Genomic DNA, 19,755 nt, shown 5'->3' on the forward strand with positions numbered 1-19,755 from the left:
TTGAAAGAAATATTTACATTGCTTTCGTCACAGCTGAAATGCAGGAAACCAGCCAAAGGTGCCAAAAGAGAGATTGCTTGAGAAATAAGAAAACATTAGAGCACAATGATGAGAAGAATATGTGTGATCTTAGAAACAGTACCAGATATTTTTTTCCTAAGTGGGGTAGGCAGGGTCTCAGTCTAATATATCACCTGAAAGAACAGGTCACTACCAGTTAGCACATCTTCAGTGCTCCATTGAGAATGCAGTCCTAGAATGTGGCACATTTGTGGAGTGCAGTTTGAACACACAACCTTCTCACTCAGAAGCAAGTGCGCTATTTATTGAGCCAGTTATCCAAAGTAGTTTAAGTAGCTATCTATATAAATCTACAAATTACCTCTTGAATATCAGTAAAGTTTCTACCATTGCTCCCTAACCTGAGATTATTCCAGACCTCCTTGCTCCCTGTTTGAAGAATTGCTTCCTCAGAAGATCCTAGGTGCATTCAGTCCCTTGGGTCTGTTCTATCATTCAATCAATTATAAGCAATCCTGAACTTGTTATCAATTTACATCAATGTTGTCTTATCCTGCTGGCATTTAACTTAAATTCATGCCTGGCAATAACTTTCAGTTCCAACTAGTTGTTTTGCATACCTTTACATTCGAGTTTGTGCCTGTAAATTCTCACCAAAAATCATTGGATTAGTATAACACAGAAGGCCAATCAGTTCCTTCACATCCATGCTGGCACTCTGAAGAACATGATGTGGAGATGCTGATGTTGGACTGGGCTGGACAAAGTCAAAAGTCACACGACATCAGGTTATAGTCCAACAGGTTTATTTAAAATCACTAGCTTTCGGAGCACTGCTCCTTTTTCAGACTTCTGACTTTCTGAGGAACAACTCAGCTAGTCCTGTTCCTGTTCTTTCTCCAATGTCTATTTGTTCTCCTCTAATTCAATTCTCTTTTGAAAGCCATTACTGAACTTGTCTCCCTCACACTTTAGGACAGTGCATTCTGTGTCTTAATCACTTACCGTGTGAAAAACAAAGTTTTGCCTTGTAGCACTGTTGCTTCTATTGCAATCACCTTAAATCAGTTTTCAACTATTTTGCCAATGGGAACAGTTTCTCTCATCTATTCTGTTACACCCCCCCATGATATTAAATACCTCCATTCAACTTCATCTCAGTCTGCTGTAAGGAAAGCAACTCCACATTGTTCAATCTGCTGCCTTAAACGAAGTTTCTCAATCCTGGAATCTGTCTTGTAACCCTGTTTATACCTTTGCTAAAACCTCCTTATCCTTGAAAAAGCACGGTGTTCAGAACCGAACAGAATGCTCCAGATGAAGCCAAGCCAGAGTTTTATTCAAGGTTCATTGTAAATTCCTTACTTTGTATTCCATACTCCTAAATATTTCCTGGGATTCTATATTTCTTCTTAACTACTTTTTCAACCCACCTTGCCACCTTCAATAATTTGTGCACACATACGTCCAGGTGTTTCTGTTCCTGTATCCTCTTGAGAATTGACTTCTTTAGAATATATTGCCTCTTTTTGTTTTTACTACCAAAATATGTCATTTCATACTTTCCTGTATTGAATTTCATCTCCTACATGTCCACTCAATTTTCTATGTTCTCTTGAAATTTACTTGTTCTGTAATTTTGCACATCATCTCTCAATTGTGTGAAGCAACAGTTAGCAAATTAGATTCTGCTCTAGGTTCATGTATAAAGTGAAATTGAATTCCAGAATGAGTTTGGCCCCTGAGTTCCAGAAATCTGTCACCTGTCTCAGTTATCTGTATGTGGATGCAGTGAATTGACAGAACCTCTGATTATTAGGAGTGAGGCAGTGAATAAGGTAGTGAGCAGGACAGAAGTGAATGTGATCTGGGAATCTGCCAAGCCATTTCATGAGGTTGCAGACAAGCCTTCCAACAGCACTATTTCATGATTCTTCCAATAGCAAGGATGATGTAAACACAAAAATGGTAATGTTAGGCAGAGACACAGGCCCTGAAGAATAAAAAGAGAGAATAAAATAAAACAAAACAGTAGTTGGGACAAGCTAAAACAAGAGGTTAAATCTATCTTCTTAACGGTTCATAATCTCACCAGCTTTGCATCATTTGCAAATGTTGAAACTCTGCTATGTATAAAGAGTATGTCCATGGTGTACATCAAGAAAAGCAATGATCCTAGTACCAGCCCCTTAGGTTCCAGCCAGGAAAATAACTGCTCAACTTTGTTTTCTGTCAACAGCCAGTTTGATATCAAAGTTGTCATTATGCTGTTTGTTCCATGAACTTCAACTTTGCTCACAAGCCTATGTTGTGACATTTGATCAAACATGAATGTATTTCAAAAGGCATAAATAATGAAAATTTAAGAAACAATATGAACTATTATTCTCTGAAATCTGGATTATTGCCTTTGGTTCTTCCAAACACCTTTATAACACGATGTTTGTGTGCTGCTGTGTTTTTTTTTTCACATCCTTTTCTGGCATTTACCTCAAATAAAGTGAAAATTTTCTCTACTTTTGTTTAGAAAACTCAAACATCACAGAAGAAGCTGATAAAGAACGTGAAAGGGAGAACATTGAAGAGCTTTATGATTTTGTACGGCATGCGCACCAGCAAGAAACTCTGTACATTGAGAAAGTTCAACACCCTTTGCTTGTCCCAACCCTTCGAGCGTATCAGTGCCAGGCTGTCAGTTGGATGCTTCAGAGAGAACAGTGTAGTGCTGGCCCTTCTTCGAGCAGTAAGTTTGAACCAGAAACCTGTGAATGTAAACCTCTAACTAGAACATAATTTTTTTGGACTGAAGACAAGTTCCCTTTTGTAGATGAAAATTATTACTGTTCCTTTGGCAGTTTGCTTGTTTTCCTGATGCTTTGAATTGCACTTTAAAATCAGAAATGGTGAGGTGGTCTTAACATCTTGTCACTGTGCTGAAGTAGTTCCTACATTGCTGTAGATGACCTTACAACCTAATGGCTTAACAATGGGAAAATACCAGTGTTTTCTTAGCAGTTTTTGAGAAGATTTGTAGCTCACATTGGAGTTCTGGATGTAAGTTTGTTCCCCGACCCCGATGGTTCATTTTTAAATGTTTCATCACCATACTAGGTAACATCATCAGTGACCTTCCCGTGAAATGCTGTTGTTTTGTCCCACATTCTGTTTATGTGTCTTGGTTTCTTATGGTGCGTGATATCACTTCTGGTTCTTTTTCTCAGAGGATGATAGATGGGATCCAAATCTCTGTTTTTTTGGAGTTCTGGTTAGAATGCCATGATTCTAGGAATTCCCTTGCATGTCTCTGTTTAGTCTGTCCAAAGGTGGATGTGTTGTCCCAGTCCAAGTGGTGTCCTTTTTCATCTGTACGTAAGGATAGTATTGATAGCAGGTCATGTCTTTTTGTGGCTAGTTGATGTTCGTCTATCCTGGTGGCTAGTTTTCTGCCTGTTTGTCCAATGTAGTGTTTGTTACAGTCCTTGCGCGTGGACATTGAAAATGGAAAACCAACGCCATTCGACAGAGGACCACCCGTGGACAGCTGTACTTCCTGCATGAATGCCTCAGGAATCAGGTACTACAAAATGTCTTAAATATAAACCACCCCTCAACACCCTACTAGCCAAAAGAATAGCAGAACAGAATGGCCACAGAATGTTCAGAAATGACTAGTGATGCCCACAACCAACTCCGTAAATGCAATTGGGAAAATTTGTGCCAAAAAACTTTATACACTAATGCAACAGACCATGAATAGACAGACACACTAGAATGAGCTATAAGCATCAAACAGCAGCAAACACAAAAAATAAAAAAGCTAGCCCTTCAGGAAAAACTAGTCAAGCTCACAGGAAAGGCCAACACAGGCTTGGATAAAAAAACCTGTCAGACCGACCACTAACAGATACAGAAAAAGCCGTCCTAGTAAGCGGGTTAAACTACAACTATCAAAGTTTATTCAATGAACTTCAACTTTGCTGGCAAGCTTATGATGTGACATTTGATCAAACATTAATGAGTTTGAATTTGAAAAGGCATAAATAATTAAACGAATGAGCCACTGACAAAAAGGACTTCCTATCGGCATTAGAATCAACACTGAAGCACAACAGATTCCCAGAAGAAACCCAGCAGACCATCAGACAGACAGTGCACCAACTTTAAGCAGGAAAAAGGATGGAAACCCGCTCAATACACAGGAAAGGATACCCTGAGAAACACTCAGAAAAGACAAAACATTGTAATCCTACCTGCAGACAAAGGGCACGTGACTGTAGTTCTAAGCAAAATGGACTACCTTGAAAAAGTGAACTCACTGCTTGCAGTTAACGGCCTTACCAAGAGGTGGCGATAAACATGATCCCACAACTAGAAAATTGAATCACATCTTTACAGAAAAGACTTCAGAAATCAGGAGAAGTAAACAAGACAAACCGGATGGATCCAACACACCACGCTTCTACAGATTACCTGAAGTACACAAACCTGAAGTCCCCCTCAGACTCATAGTCTCACTACATGGAACACCAACATATAGACTAGCCAAGGAACTCCACCAAAAACTAAAACACCTATTAGAAGACTCACACCACTCCATTCACTCTACCCAACAATTCCTGAACACCATCAATGACACCAAGATAGAAGAGGATGACGTAATGGTCTCCTTTGAAGTAACAGCCTTGTTCAATCAATTAACATCAATCTGGCCAAAGAAACACTGACTGCACTACTAGAAGAACCAAAGACACAAACAACAGACGGTGCCAACTTCATCGGCAAAGATAACATCATCAAGATAGTGGACCTGTGCCTTACCACCCACTTCACAATCAATAACATGACCTACAAACAAATCAATGGAACACTCAAGGGATCATCAATATCAGGTGAAGCAGTATGCAGAAGCAGTAATGCAGAGACACGAACGTACAGCCCTCCCAACTATCCAACCCAAACTTTGGGTCTGCTACATGGATGATACCTTTTGTTATCAAAAAAATGGAACAAATTAGAGAAAACATACAACACCATCAACAATATCCTTACTGGCAAAAAATTCACAAAAGAGGAGGAGAGCGACAACAAACTCCCATTCCGAGATGTCACAGTCAAGTGAACAGTCAGTGGGGTACTCCAAACTAGCATCTATAGGAAAACAACATACACGGACCTAATACTAAACTACAAAAGCAATCATCCCAACACCCACAAATGGAGTTCCATCAGGACATTACTTCAACAAGTCACAACACCCTGCAGCACCCAGGAACGAAGAGCAGATAAAAATACCTATATAGCGTTTTTAAGAAGAACAGATACCCATTAAACTCATTCTGCCGATTTCTCAACAACAAACCTAAACAAGCAGACACAACGAGCCCAGAAACTCTAGCCGCATTACCTTACATCAAAGACATCTCTGAAATGACTTCCAGACTACTCAGATCTCTTCGCATCACGGTAGCCCACAAACCTGCCAACACACTTAAACAGTGGCTAATAAACCTAAAAGACCCTATACAAACAACCAGCAAAACAAATGTCATTTACAAAATGCCATGCAAGGACTGTAACAAACAATACATCGGACAAACAGGCAGAAAACTAGCAACAAAAAGACACGACCCGCTATCACTAATATCCTGACATAGAGATGAAGAAGGACACCACTTCGACTGGGACAACACATCCATCCGAGGACAGGCTAAACGGAGACAAGGACGGGAATTCCTAGAAGCATGAAACCAGAACTCCATCAGTAAGCACATTGATTTGGACTCCATCTACCATCCTCTGAGAAAAAGAACTGAAAGTGGTATCACACCCCTAAGAAACCAAGACACACAAATAGAATGTGGGACAAAACAACAGCGCTTCATGGGAGGCTCACTGATTATGTTACGTTGTATAGTGTTGAAACATCTGAAAAATAACCTTCCAGCCCAGCGAACAAACTTACATCCAGAACCAGTGTTTTGTGCCAGTAAGATTTTGATTTTTACTGGTCAAACCCCAGCAGTCTGTCTCAGCACAATTTGGGATCATTCGTCCAACTGATGTCACCTTCTTTCATCTGATATTCTATATTGTCTCTCGTGTTTTTCTTGTTTTCCATTGAGTGAGTGTATGTTGCTCGACTGTTACTCCATGAGGGGACAAAATCCATTCTAAAAATGTTTCTCCTGAATTCCCTAATGGATTTATTACTAGTTCTTATTGTTATGGACCATAGTTTTGGATTCACTCCCCAAGTGGCAACAGCATCTATTGACTACCATAACAAATTTCTTTAATATTTTAAAAACTTTCATCATGTAATTTCTTGTGTTTCGAGAGTCTGAGCCCAGGCTGTTCAAGCCTTTCCTGATAACATTCCTTGTAAATCCTTTTTGCACCATCATCAAAGAGTTAATCTTTGTTGTGTCTAGTTATTTGCTAATTCCAGTCACGTTGTTGTCATCAAAAGTAGACATCATTGTGGAATAAAGCTAGAAATGCTGGATGTGCTTAGCAGGCAGTTTTAAAAACATTGATTCACAGGCTGTAGGTGTCAGTGGCTAGGTCAGAATTCTGGGTCTTATGATCTTACAGTCCACAACTACCTGATGAAAGAGCAGTGCTCTGAAAACTAGTACTTTCAAATAAATCTGTTGGACTATAATCTAGTGTTGTGTGATTTTTAACTTTGTCCACCCCAGTCCAACACTGGCTCCTCCACACCTTTTATCAGATCTGGCCATGTGGACATAGTCTCTGCTAATAATTACTACTGTTGAGAAATTGGTATATTTCCTTTGCATGATATGGAGTAATTGGCAACACTTACTCAGGAGTGTGATTTTTCTAGGTTTACCAGATTTCCATGTTCCATTCAAAAAAGCTTGATAAAGTTCAGAACAAAGTAGCCTGCTTGATTTGACATTACATCCACAAGTGTCCCCTCTCTCTACCACTGAGCTCAATTGCAACGGTGTGTACTATCTACAAGTTGCACTGGAGAAATTTATTAGTGATCCTTAGGCAGCTCCTTCTATACCCCTGACCACTTCCATTTGTAAGGAAAAGAGTTAGTGAATCTCATTTGAACTGCTTCAAATGCCAGTATAACAACCTTAAATTCAGGGACCAAAACTGTACACAGTATTCCAGGTGCAGCTTCACCAGCATCCTTTGCATTCTTAACAAGCATTCCTTATTTTTAAATCTCTATCTCCAGAAACGAATGCCAAACTTGCTTTTGCCATCATAATTACTTGCTGTACTGGCGTATTAACGTTTTGTGCTTATGTCTAAGAGCTCCCAGGACTGTCTGCTGCACCTTTTTGGTATATTTCTCCATTGAAATAATCATCAGCCTTTTAATTCTTTCTACCAAAATGCATGACCTCACGCTTTCCTACATTAAACTCTATCTACCGAATGTGTGCCCACTCACTCAGCCTGTCTCTATCACTTTGCACGTTCCTTTTGATCCCATCACAACATGGCCACCTAATTATTCTATCATCAGCAAATTTGGATACATTACACTCTGCTGAAAATGTGTTGCTGGAAAAGCGCAGCAGGTCAGGCAGCATCCAGGGAACAGGAGAATCGACGTTTCGGGCATAAGCCTTTCTTCAGGAAGGCTTATGCCCGAAACGTCGATTCTCCTGTTCCCTGGATGCTGCCTGACCTGCTGCGCTTTTCCAGCAACACATTTTCAGCTCTGATCTCCAGCATCTGCAGACCTCACTTTCTCCTCATACATTACACTCTGCCCTCTCATCCAAGTCATTAATGTAGACAATAAATAATTGAGTCCCTAGGACTGATCCCTGTGGCACTCCACTAGATATGTCTTTCCAACCTGAAAAATACTCATTAATTCTGACTGTCTGTCTTCTGGTTGTTGACAAACCCTCAATCCATGAAAATGTATTACTCCAAAACCGTGAGTTACTATTGTGTACGATAACCTTTCACATGGATTGAATGCCTTCTGGAAATCCAAATACACTACATCTATTAGTTCTTCTCTATTAACTCTGCTTGTTGTATCCTCAAAGATCTCTGGCAAGTTTGTCAGAAGTTATTTCCTTTTCACAAACCATGTTGACTCTGTTTGATGCATTAAACCTTTCTTAATTTTCTGCTATTTCTTCTTGAACAATGGACTCTAAGCATTTTCCCAATAATAGATGTTAAGCTAACTGTCTTATAGTTTCCTGCTTTCTGTCTGTCTCTCTCTCTCTTGAGCAGTAGCTCAAAATTCTTCCTGGAATCCACTGAGTTTTTGCAATATTTCAACCAATGCATTTATTGTTTCTGTAGCCACTTTCTTTGAAACCCTTGAATGAGCACATGGTGACTTGTTTGCCTTTAATCCCATTACTTGGTCAAATACTTTGTCCCTTGTGATAAGCACCTTGGGATGATTATAGTATCAGCTGCCAATGGAAAAATTGATTTAAGTTATCTACCATTTCCCTGATCGTCATTATGGATTCCCCAGCTGCAACTTCCAAGGATCCCCTATTAACCTTAACTAGTCTATTTATAACCCAGAGAAGCCCTTTTTTTTAATTTCTTGCCAGTTTACTTTCATCGTCAATTCTCTCCTATTTTAATAGCTTTTTTAATCATCTGCTGATTCCTAAAAATGCCCAGTACTCTGACTACCATTAGTTTTTGTTGCTTTGTACACCTTTGATTTTGATTGGAGACTCTCCTTGACTACTTTTGTTAAGCACAGATGATTCGTCCTCCGTATCCAGTTCTTTTCGGCCAAAATACATTTTTGCTGAGAGTTATAAAATATCTGCTTTAATGTCTGCAAATACGCATCTACTGACCTTCCCCATAGTCTAATTTCCCAGTATGCTTTAGGTAAGTGTTTCTTCATACCCTACTAATTGCCCTTGTTTAAATTGAGGACACTGGTTTGAGACCAGAGTTGCTCGACCTCGATTTGAAGTTCTCGCATGTTGTGACTGCGAACACTAAAGGATTCTTAACTACAGAATCTCTCATTAATCTAAACTCATTTCACATTACTGGTTCTAAACTAGTCGGTCTGCAAGATCCTTTTCTAAGAAACAATCTCTAATGTACTCTTCAAATTTGTATTCCGTTACCTTTTTTTCATTTGATTGGTCCAGTCAGTATGCAGATTAAAATCAGCCTTGACAATTGTATTGCTTTTCTTATATGCCTTCACTATGAACTTCAAGACAATTTTCCACTCTGCTGTCAGCCAGCGTGAACCGAAAATGACCACAGGAACTGTTTCAAAGAGTAGACTGTGCGCTGGTGAGACAAAATCCCTCCTCCAGTTACAAGTTCTGTCTCTATCACACTAGTTGTTCCAACTTTTCCAATTACATGTTGCAGAGAGGTTTACAATTAGAGAGATAGGAGTCTGATTGGAGAGAAGTATCATGATTAAACTGAAACAATTATTCTCACCAATCCTGCAGTTGCCATGAGGAGACTTTCTGCTGCACCATCAACCATTCTACATTTTCGGGTGGTGAAGGAAAGGAAAACAAAAATGAAAGAACAGTCAGTCAGTAGGAAGGCTAGAACAATAGGCACTTTACCTAACTTTTGCTCTGTACCTACTTTCCAAAATCTGGCTGTACTTCCACATTGGACTGGGCACAGCATTTGCCTACTCTGACGCTGTTGGTATCCATGTACCAGGGGGATCAAAGAGAATGCGCTCTCTAGCCTGTCAGAATTTGAGATACCAGGGCCCAAGCTCCTAGCCCCCAAGTAGGCTACTTGTTCTTCCCTGGCAGTGCAAATCAGAGTAGTGCTGGCTGCAGAAAAATCTCACTTACCCACTGACTGCAGAGGTAGCAGCCATGAGTAGGAATCAAATCTGAATGAGTGGAGAGAGAAAGAGGAAGGAAGGGAGGAATGAGTGGGTCTAGATGGGGAGGGATGGAAGGGCTGAGTGAATGTGAGTAGGAAGAAAGGATGTGAATGAGCAAAGTGCATTGGTTTGAGTTATTTCTTCAAGTTAAGTTGAGAAAATGCAGCAAAAAATCTACTTCAAATAAATATTTTAAAGGTGTTCATCTGACCAACCCATCCCCGCTGCCTTGGTTATAAAACTGTCCGAAGAGCTCACCATTTTCAGTTTTTTTTGACTTAGTCGTATCATTGCTTACTAGATTTGTGTTCACTGAGCTGAGAAACAGTCAGATATGACTTCTATTTATTCCATTGCCAGGATCCTCACTTAAGGTTTAGGTTTTGTATCTGAGTAAACTATTAGTAATACTGAACTATGTCGTAGTGCCACTGTATATTACTGTCATTGAACAGAGCCTTAGAGTCAGTAGTGGGTTGGGAAATCATTACGTGCTTGTGCCTGATAGCTGGGAACTAAAAAGACTGTGATTCAAACTACCATTGACACATTTGGCACGAACATGATATGCCTGGGAATGTGTTGCAGCCTCAAGCTTAAATCTTTGATGTCTCTCAAATGATTGAGAATTAAACTGTGGAAAGCAATTATCATCATCTCTTTCTACACTGCATTCAAATTATGACCAGTGCCACCATGTAAACCATGCTCATCCTGCAAAGCCTGAAAAAAAATGTTAAACACTGATCCAGACACAATAATGGGAATGGTTGAAAGTATATATTTTTAGTTACACGAGCAGACATGAGAGTATCGTCACACTTAATATCCACATTAATTGCATGTGGTGAGACATCTAATCTATTCTTTGTTTGCCTTCAACTTGATTCTTTCCTATTCAACTCTATCGTATTGTTTAATATAATAATGCAGTTTAAAAAACCTTTTTTCAGATAATGCCCTCCATTTGTTATGGAAAGAAGTCAAGACAAAGGATGAGAAGAAAATATATTACAATCCATACACTGGCTGGTGCGTATATTTTACTGTTTGAAAACTGATTTTGGTACCGAATCCAAATTTGATGTCCCAGCAGGACTGGATGTTGGCTTACTGTGGATTTTGATATTTAACAGATATTTCTGAGGTAATTATTCAAATTAATCTAGGGTTCAAACACGTTCACCAACTTTAAAGTTTTGTTGAGACTCCTTCATCTTTTAGGCCTTTACACCAGTAATAGTAGCTTTGCTCTTTCTTGGTCCCTGCTTGTCTTCCATTTACTGACTCTATCTAGATCTGTGAGCAAATGACCTAGGTTGACAGACTCCGTACTATACTGAGAGAATATTGCACTCTTGGAGGTGGCATCTTCCAGGTGACCTGTTTGTCCAAGACCTTAGTTGCCGCTATGGTGAACATAAAAATCTCATGCCATTAATTTGAAGACAAGTGAAGAGTTCTCCAAGCTAAGATATATCCTGCAACCATCTTAAGTAGAACAGATTAACTACTTTTTATCTTCGAGTTCTCTGTGGGATTTTGCTGTGTGCAGATTGGATATTGTATTTAATATTTTGCATCAGTGACTACCTTTCAAAAGCGTTCTTCACTGTGGGATGTCCAGAGGTCATGAAAAGAGCTGTAGAAATATATCGAAAACCAGTTGCCCTCAGGCAATATCTAAGTAAAGAGTAATGCAGTTAGTGTTTCCAGTCAAAGGCCTTTTACAGGGAATGTTAAAGATGTAATTGTAATTGTTTTTAAGCAAGCACAGATTTAGGAAAATGGTTAAAGGGGAAGTGGGTGACAAGTTGGAAAACAGGATAGATTAAATGACCAAGGGAATGATGCTGCAGGGCGAAAGTGGGTGTTAATGAACAGGTCAAGCACAGAAAGATGTATTTGACAGACATATAAATAGGACCATCTTTCTTGCTTTTACTTTTTATTTTATTATCTTTCTTTCATTTTTTTTCCTTTTCCTTTTGTTCTCTTCTTCTTTCATGCTGTGTCCCTATCCTAAATCTTTCTATTTTCCCCTCTGTTATACTCATGAACTGCTTCTCGTGCTCTCTTCCTTCTGCATCTCTGATTACCTCTCTTAACTGCTGCTACTGCCCCTTTTTCTCTTTGCTTTGTCTCTTATCAAGTTTTTTTCTTAATTGAAGAATAATTGTGTGTAAAATTTAAGAAACTGATTGTAAGAGGCATTGCTTACTTTGGGAATCTGTTCATACACAACAATGAGTGCCTCTAGCCTGATCAAATATCATTTACACTCTAAGTGATGTCCAATTGTCCCTTTTAAAAGAGTAGCCTTAGTTAAACCTTAGCTATAGAATAATACATTGTGCGTTACAGAGCTTATTGCTGTAAACAGCATATTATCTGATTTACCATAGTAATGAGGTTGCGGGCATATCTTTGATTTCTATATGAATGTACAAGTTCTGTATTACTCCACCTACTAGCTCTCTGCTCTCGATCTGATTTAGCATTATTCGTGAGCACCCTCTGCCGAGTGCTGATTGGCCTGGAGGAATCCTTGCCGATGAGATGGGTCTGGGGAAAACTGTGGAAATGCTGGCGCTCATTTTGACTCACACACGTAAAGAAATGAAACTAGACTCTCTGTCACTCCCAGAGGTATGGTCCATCATTTGAGTTTATTGTTTGTCTCTGCCAGAGTTGTGAACCCTCCAGGATTCTCCTGGAATCTTCAAGAATTAAACATTAAACTTCTGGAAAGTGCATGCAAACAGAGGAAAAGTCACATTGGACATTAAAAACAATGCTGTGTTTTTACCTTTTTAAGCTTTTTTATATTTTTTAGAAACTCAATTGTGGGATATGGTCATTGCTGTTGGCCAGCATTTTATTGCCCATCAGAAACAAAAACAGAAGTTGCTGGAAAAGCTCAGCAGGTGTGGCAGCATCTGTGAAGAGAAATCAGAGTTAACGTTTTGGGCCCAGTGACTCATCCTTTATTACCTGTCCCTAGTTGTCCTTGAGAAGGTGGTGTTGAGCTAGATTCTTGAAACACTGCAGTCCAGTAGAATAATATGTTGTACAATACATGGTCTATTGTGTAAACCGCATATTGTCTGATACTTGGTTATCAATATATTGGAAGTTGCAGGGTAGGGAAGATTTTTTGTTTGGTTGAGTTGATTGGAGGTTACATATCATCCTATGAAATCTTCAAGGATGTGTCAGTTGAAAACCTTGCTGAAGCGCTAATTCATTCACTGCTGTAGCATTTAAAAGTCAAATTTCATGGAAATTTTAGTGAAAATATTACACTTGGAAAAAGCTTGAAAGGCTTTTACTGCTGACTGTGTAAGATCCTTAACAAGGCGATGTAATGGGTATAGAGATCCTAAATGGTGGGAGTGTGAATAGAACAGATCGAGGAAACTGAGATTTTGGCTTTTATATGTAAAGACAATAAACACAAAGCTGGGAACTGATAGTGAATTTGTAACAAAATAGTGGTTTACTCTGAGTTGCTGTACTGCAATTAGTTCTGGCACCCCATTGGAGGAAGGATATTAGAGCTTTCAAAGAGAACAGCAGAGATTTACAAGAAGTGACACTAGGTCACAAGATCATGATTCAACCTGTTGGTATAATGTCTGTTCTTGCCTGTCTCTTGTTTCAGCTGAACGTAGCTGAGAACCACTTTGTCAAATACTGTAGAGATTTGAATATTCCTGCAGATACTTGAAATTAAATACTGGTCTCATATGGTCAAAACCATTTAAATATTCTGGTGGGATTGCTCAAGATAAATGGTATGCCTTTTATTTTTATTGACCTTTGGTTTCTGGTATTGTTTCTTACTTTTCCTAATTTCTGATTATCTCTCTATTGTTTTGTTTGTGACTCTGCTTGATTCTTTCATTCCCTTTATTATTGTGTTGTCTGTTTTTCTGCTTTTGATGATGGATGTAGCATGAGCTAGGATGGCCATGGACAGTGACATGAAGTAGGTGGCACTACAATACCTGCTTACTTGGGGCCTGCATATTGCTGTTTGTTGGCTTATGTCTGTGACTCAATGGGTTATATTCTTGCCTCTTGAGTTGGGAGGTCATGGGTTCAAATCCCGTAGTACAAACTTGAGCTCATAATGCAGACTGACACCACCAGTAAAGTACTGAGGTAGTGCTGTCAGAAGTTCCACCTTTTGGATAAGATATTAAAGCAAAGTCCTGACGGCCCCTCAGGTGAATATAAACAATCTCGTGGCACTATCTCAAGTAAGAGAGGGAAGCCTTTAGATTGCTGGTCAATATCACATTATTGTTCATTGGGAGCTTGCAGTGCATACATTGGCTGCTGTGACATTTGTGGTACATTTATTTGAAAAGATACTTTATTAACTGTAAAGCACTTTAAAATATCCCAAGCTCTTGAAAAGTGCTATAAAATGCAAGTTCTTTTCTCTCTTTCCTTTAATTAAACACTTATGATTACTGACAATTATGTTCTAATTGGACTTGAGAAATTATGCTTAAGGAAGAGGTATTAGATGTTTTTGTGCACGTACAGGTGCATAAATACCCAGAGCCTGATGAGATGTATCCCAGGCTGCTATGGGACAACAAGGGAGGAGATTGCTTGGGGTCCTGGTGGATTTATTTAATAATTCGATGGACACAGGTTAGGTGCCAGATGACTGGAGGATAGCTAATGTGGTTCTTTTGTTCAAGAAAGACAGCAGTGATAGGCTAGGTAATTTCAGACCAATTATTCAATGACAGTGTTTGGATGTTATCAGAAAAAATTTTGAAGGACAGGGTTAATCAATATGTGGAAAGGCAGGGATTGATCAAGGATAGTCAGCGTGGAATTGTTCGAGGGAGATTCTGTCTGACTAATTTAGTTGCATTTTTTGAAAAGATGACTGAACATATTGGTGAGGATGGTGCAGTTGATGGGGTTTACATGGATTTACCTTAGACCTTTGACAAGGTCCCACATGCAAGGCTGTACAAAAGGTAAGAGCCCATAGGATCCAAGGCAAATTAGCAAACTGGATCCAAAATTGGCTAACAAATAGGAGGCAAAGGATGATGGCGGAGGGTTGTTTTTGTAAGTGGAAGCCTGTGACCAGCGGTGTACTGCAGAGATCGGTGCTGGGACCCTTGCTCTTGTTATGTATAGTACCAATTTGTATGTGAATGGAGAGGTTTTAATTCATAAGTTTGCAAATGGCATAAAAATTGGGGTGTTGATAAGTGAGGAGGATGGTCTCGGGCTACAGTCTAATATTGATTAGCTGGCACACTGGGCAATGCACTGGCAGATGGCATTTAATCCTGATATGTATGAGGTAATGGATTTTGAGAGGTCTAAAAGGGGAAGGATACACATAATGGATGATAGGTCCCGAGGGAGTGCGGAGGAACAAGGGGGCCTTAATGTACAAGTCTACATTAACTTGAATCTTCTAGCTGTTTTCTGCTAATCTCCTGACATCTAACAATTCTCCAAGTATCTTGTTATCTTCTTACCATTGTCCATCCATGCAGTAATGTGGAGTCTCTGTTTGAATCAACAGGGGTTTTGTCAACACTTCATTCTTGTTTAGAAAGGTTAGAAGGAGACTACATTTAGATGGGTTAAAATATGAAATAATTAATTACTGTCAAACCTTTATTGATATTCTGCTCTTCTTACTAGGGGACATCAGTAAATTACTACATGCCGCCTCCACTACCTGCAGCCTCTGACAAAGCAATTAAGCAGAAAGTTGATGTCAAACCAAAGGAAAAGGCAAACTATCCTAGTAAGTGATTCTTTTATTGTTATAATTCATGACTAAATTAATTTCTAAAGCAAACTTTATAAATACTAACTCCTGGGGTGGGCCTCATCTGCTGAGGGTGCAAATTGGAAGTAGCAAGCACATTCTCCACTATCTGCTGATGATGCATTTTAAGGGACAGAAAAATGGCAACTCTATTAATAGAATTTACCTTATAAAAGTAAGACATGCTTTTATATAATCTCTTACTCATTTACTTGATGTCCCAATATATTTTACTGCTAATTAAGTATTTTTGATTTGTAGTATTGGTTTGTGTACAGCAAGATACCATGAAAAGCAGTGTGATTATAACCACTGCACAGTACATTACATATGAACTAAATGATAGAACAGCACTAGAGTGGATCCTGGGCACAATGGGTAATGAATTTAAATAAAACTGTTGAGAAGAATGAATAATCTATGGAGAGAAGGTTTAGAGTGGCTTTGATAGAGATATTTAACATCATTTAAAATACTCATAAGTCTGGACAAATAGGGAGGACTTGCTCCCATAGGCGGAAGAATTGTGAATCAGAGGGCATCGATTTTGGATAATTGGCAAAAGGAGCAATTGAAGACAAGGAGACAAGACAAGGAAAATCTTTTTCATATTAAAAGCAGTTCAGATCTGAGAATGTAGTAGATACAATATCAACTAAAGCTTTCAAATGGGAATAGGATCATTTTCCAAAAAAGAAGAATTTACACGGCTATGCTGCAAAGTCAGGGAAGTGCCCATAGGTGAATTGAAATTGTAGACAGCAAGCATAAACGCAAAGGCCTTTTCTAATGTAACCATTCTATAATTCTAAATAACAACATAAGGAAATAGGTTAAGTAAACTGACAAAAATTTGGCAGATGAAGTATAATATGGAGAAATGGGATGGTGCTTTAGCAGGAAGAAGAGAAAATCAGTATTTTTTAAAATGTTTGATACAGTGTTGGTATGTTGACCTTAAAACTCATCACGCATGTACTATTCTGTTTTATTATTTTGCTAAAGTGAGACAGTGGAGTGATTTGTCTTCTTTCAACTTCCCTTTATATACGTAACACTAGTTTGGTCTTTCTTCATTTCCATTGTTTTTGCCCGACCTGTTTTTACGCTCATTGAGGATTTTTCTGGGCACGCAATGTTTTTTGAAATGAAAAAATGAATTCCATGTTGCGGTGATCAAAATAAAATCATAACTAGGAGCAGGACTAAGCCATTTAGTTTGTTGAGTTCCACAGTTCAGTAAGGTTGTTGATCTGTTTCTGAGTTGGGAAGGGCACCGCCCAGCATTTAACCTATTAAGCCCACCCCCTCAGAATTAATAAGACAATTTCTCATTCTTTTAAGCTTCAATGAGGAGAAATCCAACCTGCTCAGCCTTTCCTCATAAGAAATTCTTTAATTCGAGGAATTGGCCTAGTCTACTTTACTGAACTTCTTACAACCAAAGTACGTCCCTCCTTAAGTAAGGAGACTGTTGGCCAAACTTTGTCATTAAGATGGGTCACATAAGTTTGAAAATTTCCCTGTATGTGCATATTTCACTCTAATGAAATAGGCGTGGGATTGCATCAGGCCTACCAAATCCAGACACAGTTTGATGTGGCTGTGGAGGTGTCTGATATCTGTCCTTTTGTTTTTGATCATGCAGTTCCCAGATGGCTTTGTTGTGAATGCTTGGCAGAGCTCCAAGACTCACTAATGGATTAGATTTGCAGGAGATCTGTTTACACACCTTGAGGATTATTTGCTTTGATTTGTTGATATTTTATGAGGCTATGACGTTCTTTGGGTTTTTCAATGTCTGTTTATTTGGACAGGATTACCAAATGTGAAATGGGCTAAAATTTCTATTGTTGGAGCTAAGGCTCCGATGCTTTTATAAAATTGTAAGAGAAGCCAGCCTTTCCAAAAGAAATCTTCATTTTCCCATTCTTGATGGTATTTTTTTAGTCTTGCTGTTGTAATTATATGATTCATTGGTTCATGAGTGCATACTGGATGAGTGTGCATGGAGGTGGCATAGCAGGCATTGTTGAGAGCTTTTAGAAATAACTTTAAAAACATTCCCAAACTAGAATGTGGTTCTCTTTATGGAGTGATAAACTGTGTTTTCAAGAAGCTAGCCCTACTCCTTGAGAATTGGAAGCATGGTGGTTAAGCGATGCCTATTACAACAATAGAACTGACCAGGTATGGAGTGCAGGGTACAGATTTGCTACACACTCCCTGATCTCACACTAATGAAAATTGCTAGTACCTAGGATGGAATAGGGAGTCACAGAATCGAGTCCTATCCATCATTTTTAAAGCCATGGGAGCGTCCAGCTTCACAAAAATCGGACTCAAAAACTGTAGACAGTACCCTAGATGCAACAAAGAAGCTTGCAGAGCAACATGAATGTCATTTATCTAAGGCTCTTAAAGTAATTAACCAGCTCCAGGATCATAAAAGAAGCATTACTGGATAAAACGTGACACCAAATCACTTGAGCTGTTAGATCAGATGTCAAAAAGCTTTAAAAATGATAGAGTTTGAAGAAATAATTTAACAGGAGCACTGCATTGTGGAGAAGTTTTTAGGGAGGGAATTCTAGAACATGGGGTTTAGATAGCTGAAAGCATGGCTGCCATGGTCAAGTAGTTACTATCAGAAATCAGTAAGCAGAATTGAAGGAATATAGTGGTCTCTGAAAGTTGTCTGACTGGAGGAGATTATGGGGGGAGGGGAGAAGTCAAGGAGGAGGTTGAAAACTAGACTAAGAGCATTAAGTTCAAAATGCATCTGAACAACAAATCAAGGATTGTAGTAAATTATAATTTTTTTGTATTATTGGTTGGTAATAATTCTTTCAATTTTTGTGTAGGCCTAAGAAAAATGCTAATTACTGCAATAAAGGAAATGAAGGTGAAGAAGGCAATTTCTGTCAGTGCAATGTATAAATACATCACTGCCACCTACAAGTATGATATTCAGCGAAATCGCCACCTAATCAGGAAGACTTTAGCCAAACTTATTGCAGAACAAATGATCGAACAAGTGAAAGGTCATGGATTAGCTGGGTCTTTTCGAATAGGAAAGAATTACAAAGAAGAAGTGAAAAGAAATGGATCAGAAAAACAGGTATTGTTGACTTTCATTCACTGAAAGCTTTTGGTTTTTGAACATCGCCACAAGCTTATTTAGCCTAGCCAAGCCCAAGGCTTGGGCTCACAAGTAGCAAGGAACATCCTGCCCAAGTTCCAAGCAATGGCCATGTCCAGCAAGCAGAATCTAACCATTGTCCCATCACATTCAATGCTATTACCATCACTGAATCCCACGCTATCAACATCCTGGGGATAACCATTGGCCAGAAAGTGATTTTGACTTACAATATAAATACTGTAGTTGCAAAAATAGGTCAGAGGCTGAGAATTTTGCAGTGAGTAACTCACTTCCTGACCTCCCAAAGCCCATTCACCACCTGCCAAGTGCAAAATAGGTGCATGTTGCAGTACTGTCCATTTGCCTGGATGAGTACAGCTCAAACAACCTTTAAAGAGCTTGGCACCATCTAAGACATGAAAATGTGTTGCTGGAAAAGCGCAGCAGGTCAGGCAGCATCCAAGGAGCAGGAGAATCGACGTTTCGGGCATGAGCCCTTCTTCAGGAATGAGGAAAGTGTGCCAAGTAGGCTAAGATAAAAGCTAGGGAGGAGGGACTTGGGGGAGGGGCATTGCAAATGCGATAGGTGGAAGGAGGTTAAGGTGAGGGTGATAGGCCAGAGTGTGGGTGGGGGCGGAGAGGTCAGGAAGAAGATTGCAGGTTAGGAAGGTGGTGCTGAGTTCGAGGGTTGGAAATGAGTCAAGGTGGGGGGAGGGGAAATGAGGAAACTGGAGAAATCTGAGTTCATCACTTGTGGTTGGAGGGTTCCTAGGTGGAAGATGAGGTGTTCTTCCTGCAGCCGTCGTGTTGCTATGGTCTGGTGATGGAGGAGTCCAAGGACCTGCATGTCCTTGGTGGAGTGGGAGGAGGAGTTGAAGTGTTGAAAAAAAGAAATGTATGGGGGTG

At 39.3% G+C, this 19,755-nt stretch overlaps 1 protein-coding gene across 3 annotated transcripts in view; it reads left to right on the forward strand.

Annotated features, from left to right (window-relative positions):
- shprh (SNF2 histone linker PHD RING helicase) overlaps positions 1-19,755 on the forward strand; it is a 107,154-nt gene that overhangs the window by 22,287 nt on the left and 65,112 nt on the right. For 2 of the 3 annotated variants that reach the window (XM_043681136.1, XM_043681144.1), the window contains 5 exons: positions 2,549-2,764; positions 10,837-10,915; positions 12,382-12,532; positions 15,575-15,680; positions 18,569-18,825. In XM_043681136.1, the coding sequence (XP_043537071.1) occupies positions 2,549-2,764; positions 10,837-10,915; positions 12,382-12,532; positions 15,575-15,680; positions 18,569-18,825 (809 nt within the window). Of the gene's footprint in view, positions 1-2,548; positions 2,765-10,836; positions 11,031-12,381; positions 12,533-15,574; positions 15,681-18,568; positions 18,826-19,755 lie in introns of those variants that run through there. The other variant, XM_043681152.1, reaches the window with a different exon arrangement.

This window comes from Chiloscyllium plagiosum, chromosome 3 (assembly GCF_004010195.1).
Source record: "Chiloscyllium plagiosum isolate BGI_BamShark_2017 chromosome 3, ASM401019v2, whole genome shotgun sequence".
Taxonomy (NCBI): Eukaryota; Metazoa; Chordata; class Chondrichthyes; order Orectolobiformes; family Hemiscylliidae; genus Chiloscyllium; species Chiloscyllium plagiosum.